The following is an 11,966-nucleotide window of genomic DNA, read 5'->3' on the forward strand; positions in this document are numbered from 1 at the left end:
CACTGCTGAGTCTCTACAGTGAGGCCCGGGACGATTTAGCTGCTGAGAGGAGGAATAGCTATCGCATGTCTCATCACCATTATGGAGGGAAATGTTGCTGTATGTTAGTGGGAATGTGTTGTGAAAGTCTGGGAAAATAACGGAGAAGTGATGACGCCGAGTGTAAAGTCACAATTGGATGTTGATGGCGGCTGGTCAATCGCCTGAAGTCGTCTTTGTGATAACTGAATGATCTATTTGTTTCAGAATGTAACTTAAGGATGGTTTGTGGGGTTATGAGGTCAGTAGTGGTAGTGTTTGGTTATGAGGTCAGTAGTGGTAGTGTTTGGTTATGAGGTCAGTAGTGGTAGTGTTTGGTTATGAGGTCAGTAGTGGTAGTGTTTGGTTGCATAGGGTCAGCAGTGGTAGTGTTTGATTTATGAGGTCAGTAGTGGGGAAGTAGTGTTTGGTTATGAGGTCAGTAGTGGTAGTGTTTGGTTATGAGGTCAGTAGTGGTAGTGTTTGGTTATGAGGTCAGTAGTGGTAGTGTTTGGTTATGAGGTCAGTAGTGGTAGTGTTTTGGTTATGAGGTCAGTAGTGGTAGTGTTTGGTTATGAGGTCAGTAGTGGTAGTGTTTGGTTATGAGGTCAGTAGTGGTAGTGTTTGGTTATGAGGTCAGTAGTGGTAGTGTTTGGTTATGAGGTCAGCAGTGGTGTGTTTGGTTATGAGGTCAGTAGTGGTAGTGTTTGGTTATGAGGTCAGTGGTAGTGTTTGGTTATGAGTCAGCAGTGGTAGTGTTTGGTTATTGGTCAGCAGTGGTAGTGTTTGGTTATGAGGTCAGCAGTGGTAGTGTTTGGTTATGAGGTCAGCAGTGGTAGTGTTTGGTTATGAGGTCAGCAGTGGTAGTGTTTGGTTATAGGGTCAGTGGTAGTGTTTGGTTATGAGGTCAGTAGTGGTAGTGTTTGGTTATGAGGTCAGCAGTGGTAGTGTTTGGTTATGAGGTCAGCAGTGGTAGTGTTTGGTTATGAGGTCAGCAGTGGTAGTGTTTGGTTATGAGGTCAGCAGTGGGTTATGAGGTGTGGTAGTGGGTTATGAGGTCAGCAGTGGTAGTGTTTGGTTATGAGGTCATGGTTTGGTTATGAGGTCAGTAGTGGTAGTGTTTGGTTATGAGGTCAGTAGTGGTAGTGTTTGGTTATGAGGTTAGTAGTGGTAGGTTATGAGGTCAGCAGTGGTAGTGTTTGGTTATGAGGTCAGCAGTGGTAGTGTTTGGTTATGAGGTCAGCAGTGGTAGTGTTTGGTTATGAGGTCAGCAGTGGTAGTGTTTGGTTATGAGGTCAGCAGTGGTAGTGTTTGGTTATGAGGTCAGCAGTGGTAGTGTTTGGTTCGTTACAGTAAGAGGTGTGTCAGGGCTGTTATGTGGTGTTTGGTATTAACTCAACTGATCCTAAATACTGTGTAGATGTTCGCTGGAGTTCACGTGTTGAGTCAGACTTAAAAGGGTCGTTTTTACGTCATAAAGTACTAATGATAAGAGAATATAGTCATTATGGGGACAGGTTAGGTGAAGATGGTGTGTGGTCAGCGTCTGTTAGTCCACAAACTGTTTATAATAGACGGTTGTTACCCTTGTTGGAACTGCCTGAATTATATATCCGGGTGTGAGATTTTTATTTTTTGGGCGGGGTTTAATTTTAACGTTTGGTGTGTGAAGGAAGGATTAAGTTGGTGGGTGAGAACTGGTCACATGGAACTCATAATCGTCGCGTCTTGCTAATTGTTGTTTATGTTTGATGGGTTAGCAAGAATACAGTAGTGGTGTGAGAGGATTAAGTAGAGGTTAAGTGTTAGGAGGTGAGTGTGGCGCCGTGTGTGTTCTTGTACCACACATCTTGCCTTAAGGTAAAGTACACACAGAGCTCCCCAAGAATAACACCCCTGTACCTCTTAAAGGGTCACTCAGGTCTCCCGCTGCTGCTATGACGGTAACGGGGAAAAATATGGCAGGTTTAGAGGGCGAGGGTAGGGACCTTGATGGGTGTACATGAGGTGTGTTGAGTCACGAGGCCAAGACTGTGACGGACACGTGGGCCGCCCTCACAACTTTATTGACAAAGCTTGGAGCACAGTTTGTTTATTGTGAGTGATGCAGTCAGGTCCTAACACTGAGGGTGCTCTCACTTGTTACTGCCACTCAGGACAGAGGTGTATATATATATATATATATATATATATATATATATATATATATATATATATATATATATATATATATATATATATATATATATATATATATATATTGTTGTACGCGTCAACGAAGTAAAGTGGCGCCGCCAGCATCAGCGTAAACGGCCGAGAAATTTGATGCCGTCAGCGTCGGCATAAACGATTTAATAAATTGACTCCGTTAGCGTCAACGAGTTTTCAGTGACGTACAAATGCAGCCCCGAAACGCGTATTCTCCTGTGTATGGGAGTAACATATGTAAAATCAAATAAAAATATTCATTAATTTACTATGATTTATATTATATCATTTTCATTATTTATTTGTTCCCCCGCAAGAATATTAGCTTCTCAAAATGCTTGTCGCTCACTCTGCTGCGCTTGGGTCCCATAGAGAACAGGCGCTCCACGGCAGCACTAGAGGGGATGGGGTGTTGTATCTGACGAACAACTCCCTCGTGGCTCTTGTTGCCATTAAACCCAGTGGGGTATAAGAGGTGATCTGAGAGAGAAGTTGACAATATTTTGCACAAACTTACAGGTTGTACCGACGTACGGGTGGCAGTCAACAATAACAGCCTCGTTGATTACGTTGCATTTTGGAATGATTTGTTGCAAATGATTCTGTTGTGTTATCAGACGACACGGAGTCACCTTCAGTAGATTGAGGCGAATTAGTGTTGCTACCTCAATGAATACACTATTTGTTTATGTATGTTTTGGTTTACTGTTTGTTACGTAAACACTGTAGTTCAAGTATTTCACATGAGCCTTAACATAACCTGTGAAGAATTGTCACTTGTCGTGATGTGTGGGGACAGTGAAGGCCGCCACTCCTCTATCTCTGGAATGTTTCTTCGTCCACACTGTAACGTTTGTCGTCCCTACCACTACACCTACAAGAGAAAGTCCCCTGCACGGCTCAACATTCCGGGCCAACTCTTCCTCACTTAACATGCAAGCTTCACCAGTCTCATAAGTCATCCACTATTACCGGGAATTAATTAACGACCACGACCCACCACCGCCACCACGAACACACGCCACCACCACGACCTACCACTACCACCACGAACACACGCCACCACCACGACCCACCACTACCACCACGAACACACGCCACCACCACACGGTAGATGAGGTACTGTACTGGTGGCTGGCAGTAGTACATTTGGCTGGCCCTTCACTGGCAGATGAAGGCGTCCTAATGAGGGGCGGCAACACCTGTTTTCCCTTCACTCTTATCTTAGCCGCTCGATATTTCTTTACTTATTTATTATTATTGTTATACGAGTTAAGTTTTCGGAAAGACCTTTATTAATTATTTTATTATTATTATTATTATTATCATTATTATTATTATTATTATTATTATCATTATTATTATTATTATTATTATTATTATTATTATTATTATTATTATTATCATTATTATTATTATTATTATTATTATCATTATTATTATGTTTATTATTATTACTATTATTATTATTATTATTATTATTATTATTATTATCATTATTATTATTATTATTATCATTATTATTATCATTATTATTATTATTATTATTATTATTATCATTATTATTATTATTATTATTATTATTATTATCATTATTATTATTATTATTATTATTATTGTTATTATTATTATTATTATTATTATTATTATAGTTATCATTATTATTATTATTATTATTATTTTTATTATCATAATTATTATCATCATCATCATCATCGTCGTCGTCGTCGTCATTATTATTATTATTATTATTATTATTATTATTATCGTCATTATTATTATTATTATTATTATTATTTTTATTTTTGTTATTGTTGTTGTTATCATTATTCTTATTAATATTATTATCGTCATCATCATCATCATCATCATCATCATCATCATCATCATTATTATTATTATTATTATTATTTTTATCATTATTGTTTTTATTATTATTATTATTATTATTATTATTATTATTATTATTATTAATATTATTATTATTATCATTATTATTATCATTAACATTATTATTATTATTTTTATTATTATTATTATTATCTTTATTATTATCATTAACATTATTATTATTATTATTATTATTATTATTATTATTATTATTATTATTATTATTACCTTTTCGCCCGGGTGGGCTAATCCCTGTGAAAAAACCGCTCATTAGATGAATGTTGGGGGTACAGTTTGGCCAGGAGAGTGACGCTGGTGCTGGTGTAAACAGTGTCCTTGGCTGAGGATGGAGGGAGGCCGACCCGGGACGAATTGTAGTTAATTCACTCCTTGATCTTTACTGCCGAGTGAGACAACTCTTGTCAGCGCCAGTTGCCTCGTTTTAACCTTAAGTAATGCCACAGGGAAACACATCTACTGTATAGGCTAGTTTACGCCTACATTGTTAGGGTACTGTACTGTACTGTACTCTGCTCTACTCTAATGTACTGTACTGTACTCTCTGCTCTACTCTACTCTAATGTACTGTACTCTACACTATCTGTACTGTACTGTACTCTACTGTACTGTGCTGTACTGTACTCAACTGTACTCTACTGTACTGTACTGTGCTCTACTGTACTGTACTCTATTGTACACTGCTCTACTGTACTGTACTCTATTGTACTGTGCTCTACTGTACTGTACTGTACTCTACTGTACTGTACTCTACTGTACACTGCTCTACTGTACTGTACTCTACTGTACTCTACTGTACTCTACTGTACTATACTGTTTACTGTACTGCAGTGTCATGTGCTGCACTGTACTGCAGTGTCATGTACTGCACTGTACTATGCTGTACTGCAGCTTACTGGACTGTACTGTGCTGCACTGCAATGCACTGCACTGCACTGCACTGTACTATACTGTATTGCACTGTACTGGACTGTGCTGTACTATACTGCACTGTATTATACTGTACTTACTATATAAAGACTTGAGTCAGATGATATATGTACTGTACTGCATTGTAATGCACTGCATTGTACTATACTGTACTGCACTGCACTGTACTATACTGTGCTGCACTGCACTGCACTGTACTATACTGTACTGCACTGTACTGCACTGCACTGCACTGCACTGTACTGTACTATACTGTACTGCACTGTACCATACTGTACTGTACTGTACTATATAATGACTTGTTGGGTCATATAGTATACAGTATGTACTGGACGAGTAATCATTTATTGGATATGAAGACTTGTGCCTTGTTAATGATTTATGTTTGGTTTGTTTCAGAGAGAGAGAGAGAGCCATAACGGAGCCATGCACAACAACCGGCGGCGGAAGAAGCGGCCCAGCTATGGTGTCCGCACGGTGGAGATCACTAAGGGTAAGAATGGCTTTGGCTTCACCATCAGTGGACAGGCGCCTTGCATCCTCTCGTGCATCGTGCCCGGGTCGCCGGCCGAGCGGGCCGGCCTGCGTCCCGGCGACTACCTTATCGCCGTTAACAGCCAGAACGTGAGCAAGGCTCCTCATGATGATGTAGTTCGTCTCATTGGCCTCTCCAAGCTCCTCAAGCTCCAGATCGCCGAGAACTACTACTCCGACAGCTCTGACGACGAGTTTGTGACGGTAAATCGTCCCAAACCTAAGTATCCTAATCGGCTGAGGCACAAGAACCAGCAGACGCGAGCTGAAAAAGTGGTGCGCGACTTGCAGAGTGGAGCCATTTTCAGTGAACACACGGCCATCCACCTCGGCGAAGCGGCGCTCCTGTCAGATCGCGATGCCTGGCCCGAGTCTGCTTTCCCACCTAAGGCGCCCCTCACGCCCACGCCAAAGGGTCTCACGGTATCCGCCTCCGTGTCTCCAGTGCCCGAAGGCCTCGGTGAGAGAGATGGGGGTCCACCTGCAGCGCCGTCGACGTCCCCCACACGGTTAAGACCGGACCAGATTCATCTAGTTATGGCGGAGGCGCGGCAGGTGACCCGGACGCCTCGGCCAGTCAAGGAGCCCCAGCACCCACCAAGACCGAGACATGTAGTCAAGAAGAAGGATAAATCCCCCAAGGCCAAACTCAGGCATCACCCTCAGACCCTCCCACCTGATGCTGTCCAGCAGCAGCTGGCGGCGACTCACCAGCATCACCATCAACAGCAGCAGCAACAACAACAGCAACATCACCAACAACAGCTTCAGCAGCAACAACAGCAACAACAACAGCAACAGCATCTTCAACAGCAACAACAGCAACACTTACAACAACAACAGAAACAACACCTACAACAGCAGCACCTGCAACAGCAACAACATACACAGCAACAGCTTCTTCACCACCAACAGCAACAGACTCAGAGACAGCAGTCACCTGTGCAGCAACAGCAGCATTCTGGTATGTGGGTGGAGCTACCGAGTGGCTCCGGGATGGAAGCATACAATGTATTAACTGAACAAGAGATCAACAAGTTGTTGTACCCAACCTTGGCAGAGCTGCAACAACAGGCAGCCCCAAACGACCTGGGAGAGGCACTCTACCGTGCTGTAGTGGGTTATCTCGGTACTATTGAGATGCCCAAAGAACCTCAGGGGGGATCGCGTCTCACCGCCATAAGAAATTGTATCCGACGCCTTCGGATCGAGAAAAAGGTTCACACGCTGGTTCTAATGTCAGTGTTTACGGAGCGCGTGGTACTGACCAACCCCCACGGCCTCACGCTGGCGCAGTACCCGGCTGAGAGAATCACTTTTTGTGGTGTATATGCTGACGACAAGAAATTCTTTGGGCTGGTGACTGTCCACGGCGCCTCAGGGGACGAGTTGAGTGATGGCAGCCAGGATGGTGGGAGCGTTTCATCATCATGTCATGTTTTTATGGTGGATCCCCGCATGGTGCAGCACTCTGACCACGCCAAGAGAGCCAAAAATTTCCGTCTGGAATGTACGCCACATCCAGAGGCGCACCACTGCCAGGAGTTCCCGGACTCAGCAGACCCGATTCTTCATGCTATCATGAGTCTGTACAGAAATCGGGTGGGGTTCCACCTGGACACCGGCGCGCCAGGCCTCATCGACGTGGAGGCGCAGATGTCGCCCCAGCACTCCAACACTTCTTCCAACTCCTCCAACTCTGACTCCGGCATCGGGTTTCGAGACGACGGTGGTCACCATTATCACCACAGTGACCGTGTCTTCGTTGTCGAGGTTGACGACAACCAGCGTATGAGAATACAGAACTTCCAGTTGGTTAGTAACCTTCGCGCCAACCTCAATGAGAACCTACAGGCCAATCTGGAGAACCACCGGGTCAATATGGACAACCACAGGGGTAATCTGGATAACCACAGAGGTCTGGATAATCATAGAGCGAATATTGACAACCTTAGAGGTAATATGGACAACCATAGAGCAAATCTGGAGAATCTCAGGGCGAATTTAGATAACCATAGAGCGAACTCTACTGATAATTTTCGGGGTAACTTGGAGACTCATCGAGAGAACCATCGGGGTCACTTAGACAACCACAGAGGCAATATTAGTGGTGGGTATGGCAGCAGTATGAGTGGTACAGTGAGCGACAACATACCCAGTAGTCTAGGGCCCTCGGTGCTACGTGCCAATATTAATGAGTTCAGTTACTCCAGTGCCAATAACCTGCGTGCCATTGCAAATGATAAGTTACTTGTCAGTTCTAGTGACAACAATATTAGTAATAAGTTACTGGACAACGTGCGTGCCAATGTGAACGATCATTTGCGAGTGAGCGTGACGGACAAGGTGCTAGGTAACGTTGACAACCTGCGTGTGAGCGTGAGTGACGCCAAGCGATTAAGTGACCTCCGTGCCAGTCTTGCCGAGAGTAGGGCCAGCCTAGGTGATGGCCGCACCAGCATCACAGACGACTTGCGGGCAGCGCTCGAAGACGACATGCGAGCCAACCTAGGAGAAGTTCGGCTCAATGTGGACGGTCGTACCAGTATTACTGATGACATGCGGCTAGCTAGGGATCGGGGCGTCACCAAGACCCCCGTTGTTGAGTGTACAAATACTCCAGAATCGGGTCGGCTCACCGTCAGGGCCATGCCGGACCCGGTGGGGTTTGAGAGGTCGCCGGGATTCTTAGCCTCCAGTGACTCACCGATTCATGTGGCCTCTATGAGGCATTCCATGCACAAATACCTTCAGCACAAACAAGAACATTTAGTGAAGGTCTCTCAAAAGATTAATCGACGTGAGTCTGACACTGGTGGCATCCATCCTCTGAGTGTGCGGGCCTTCTCCCCGGCTACCACCAAGGCCCCGACACCCACCGTTGCTAATGGCCCTCAGGACGCACTCGATCTCGAGTTATCCCTTAAACTGTCCCCAAAAGTGTTTGGAGTGCCTCAGCTTCCTTTGGGTACAGGATTATCTCCCCTGCGGCCTCGAGCACCGTCAGAGAGGTCGTATACTCGTTCCCTGGAAGACCTGCGTGACTCATCCACCAGCGACGGTGTCAATGCTCCCCTGGGTAGTGGAGGATGTGGCAGCAGCTTTCGTGACGGGTCTGAGAGCGATCACGGACTGGACCGGCTGCGGCACGTGCCACTCACCCCTCTGGCCAGACTCCTTCACGCTTCTGAGAACAACCTCACGCGTTATGGTCACATCTACCCCTCAGAGCACCACCGCGGCGCCTTCCGAGCCGTTCAACCACGCACACGCCGGGAATCCTCATCCGCCGCCCTTGGCGTGGGCGTTGTGCCCCGTATGGGCGGCCTGGTGGGTGTAGGCGTCCCACTTGACTCCGGAGATGAACACACAGAGACTACTGAGAACACGGGAGAGCAGGAGGGCAGCCAGGACGTACACCCGCCCACCCAGGACGAGTTCTCACATGACTCCGACTCTGAACAGGTGAGTACCAAGTCGTTATTAACATGATATGGTACAGGTGTGTGTGTTATTCTATTGAGCGTTGAATTGGTATTACATGGTAGTGTAGGCGGAGTTTAAATGAATGTTTAGGGTTGATCCACTCCCCCCATGTGCTATTATTGAGAGAGAGAGAGAGAGAGAGCAGCTGTCACACCAGCCGTTGTGTCGCCTATGGTCGGTCGGTATTATCACATGAGGTTGCCCCACAAAAGGCTGGCTTTATGTTGGAACAGAGGGGGAGGGGAGGCGAGGCGGGTACACAATGGTCCTCCGGCTATTTACACGCTGCCACTTCCGTCTGGACTGGTCGAGTCGCTCATGAGGAGGAGGAGTCGAGGATGAAGGGATCGAGGGAGGTTGAGGGGAGAGGGTCAGGGCTAACAGCTCAGCACAGTACGGCACAGCTCAGTACAGTACGGCACAGCTCAGTACAGTACGGCACAGCTCAGTACAGTACGGCACAGCTCAGTACAGTACAGCACAGCTCAGCACAATGCAGCACAGCTCAGCACAGTACGGCACAGCTCAGCACAGTACAGCACAGCTCCAGCACAGTACAGCACAGCTCAGTACAGTACAGCACAGCTCAGTACAGTACGGCACAGCTCAGCACAGTACAGCATAGCTCAGCACAGTACGGCACAGCTCAATACAGTGCAGCATAGCTCAGCACAGTACGGCACAGCTCAGTACAGTACAGGCACAGCCTCAACAGTACGGCACAGCTCAGTACAGTGCAGCATAGCTCAGCATAGTACGGCACAGCTCAGTACAGTACGGCACAGCTCAGCACAGTACGGCACAGTACGGCTCGCTCAGTACAGTACGGCATAGATCAGCGCAGTACGGCACAGCTCAATAGCAGTACGGCACAGCTCAGCACAGTGCAGCACAGCTCAGCACAGTACGGCACAGCTCAGTACAGTACGGCACAGTACGGCACAGCTCAATACAGTGGCAAGCTCAGTACAGTGGCACAGCTCAATACAGTACGGCACAGCTCAGTACAGTACGGCACAGCTCAATACAGTACGGCACAGCTCAATACAGTACGGCACAGCTCAATACAGTACAGCACAGCTCAATACAGTGCAGCACAGCTCAGTACAGTACGGCACAGCTCAGTACAGTACGGCACAGCTCAATACAGTGCAGCACAGCTCAGTACAGTACAGCACAGCGCTCAATACAGTACGGCACAGCTCAGTACAATTGCGGCAGCTCAATACAGTACGGCACAGCTCAATACAGTACGGCACAGCTCAGTACAATTGCGGCACAGCTCAATACAGTGCAGCACAGCTCAGTACAGTACGGCACAGCTCAGTACAGTACAGCACAGCTCAATACAGTACGGCACAGCTCAGCATACAGTACGGCACAGCTCAGCACAGTACGGCACAGCTCAGTACAGTACAGCACGCTCAATACAGTACGGCAGCTCAATACAGTTCAGCACAGCTCAATACAGTACGGCACTAGCTCAGCACAGCACGACACAGCTCAGTACAGTACAGTTGGACGAGAATGTAGACACTGCTTGGAGTTTAAGATACTCAATGAATGCTCAGATAGATACCGCGCTTAACGTCCCTCTATTGTACCATATTTGATCACTTGTTCCTGCTCTTGTCACGCCTGTAAGTCTCGCACAGTCTACGTCACTTCAGCGTTTACAGGGGCTCTTCAGGTTTTGTGGCAGAGTTGTGTTGGTTTATATTCGATAGAAGGAAACAATAATAAACATTATATGGAATTATTTTTATTATTATTTTTTATTTTTTTTATTGTTGTTATTATTATTGTTATTATTATTATTATTATTATTGTTATTATTATTATTATTGTATTATTATTATTATTGTTATTATTATTATTATTGTTATTATTATTATTAATATTATTGTTGTTGTTGTTATTATTATTGTTATTATTATTATTATTATTATTATTATTATTATTGTTATTATTATTATTATTATTTATTATTATTATTAATATTATTGTTGTTGTTATTATTATTATTATTATTATTATTATTATTATTATTATTATTATTATTATTATTATTATTATTATTATTATTATTATTATTATTGACGGACAGTGGGGCGGAGGAATGAGAGTGGTGGTGGTCGTGGTGGCGGCGGTGGTGGTGGTGGTGGCGGCGGTGGTGGTGGTGGTGGTGGCGGCGGTGGTGGTGGTGGTGGTGGTGGTGGTGGTGGTGGTGGTGGCGGTGGTGGTGGTGGTGGTGGCGGTGGTGGTGTGGTGGTGGCGGCGGTGGTGGTGGTGTGGCGGTGGTGGTGGTGGTGGTGGTGGTGGCTGGGCGGCGGCGGCGGCGGCGGCGGCGGCGATGTGGGGCGGCGGCGGCGGTGGTGTGGTGGTGGTGGTGGTGGTCGTGTTAGTGTTGGTGGTGGTAGTGGGTGATGGTCAGTAGTGGGTGGTGGTCAGTAGTGGGTGGTGGTCAAGTAGTGGGTGGTGGTAGTAGTAGTGGGTGGTGGTCAAGTGGTGGGTGGTGGTCAAGTGGTGGGTGGTGGTCAAGTGAGTGGGTGGTGGTCAAGTAGTGGGTGGTGGTCAAAGTGGTGGGTGGTGGTCAAGTAGTGGGTGGTGGTCCAGTGGTGGGTGGTGGTCAAGTAGTGGGTGGTGGTCAAGTAGTGGGTGGTGGTCCAGTAGTGGATGGTGGTCGAAGTGGTGGGTGGTGGTCAAGTAGTGGGTGATGGTCAAGTAGTGGGTGGTGGTCAAGTGGTGGTGATGGTCAAGTAGTGGTGGTGGTCAAGTAGTGGGTGGTGGTCAAGTGAGTGGGTGGTGGGTCAAGTAGTGGGTGGTGGTAGTAGTAGTGGGTGGTGGTAGTAGTAGTGGTGGTGGTCAAGTGGTGGGTGGTG

The 11,966-nt window shown here is 46.0% G+C and overlaps 1 protein-coding gene across 1 annotated transcript in view; it reads left to right on the forward strand.

The window, feature by feature from the left end:
* LOC121857304 overlaps positions 1-9,090 on the forward strand; it is a 48,764-nt gene extending 39,674 nt beyond the window's left edge. The window contains exon 2 of the mRNA XM_042353292.1: positions 5,466-9,090. Within this exon, the coding sequence (XP_042209226.1) occupies positions 5,491-9,090 (3,600 nt within the window). The 5' untranslated portion in view covers positions 5,466-5,490. The remainder of the gene's footprint in view (positions 1-5,465) is intronic.
* Positions 9,091-11,966: the final 2,876 nt, after the last annotated feature.

The sequence above is a fragment of the Homarus americanus genome, unplaced genomic scaffold (assembly GCF_018991925.1).
Source record: "Homarus americanus isolate GMGI-L3 unplaced genomic scaffold, GMGI_Hamer_2.0 scaffold20465, whole genome shotgun sequence".
NCBI classification, from domain to species: domain Eukaryota; kingdom Metazoa; phylum Arthropoda; class Malacostraca; order Decapoda; family Nephropidae; genus Homarus; species Homarus americanus.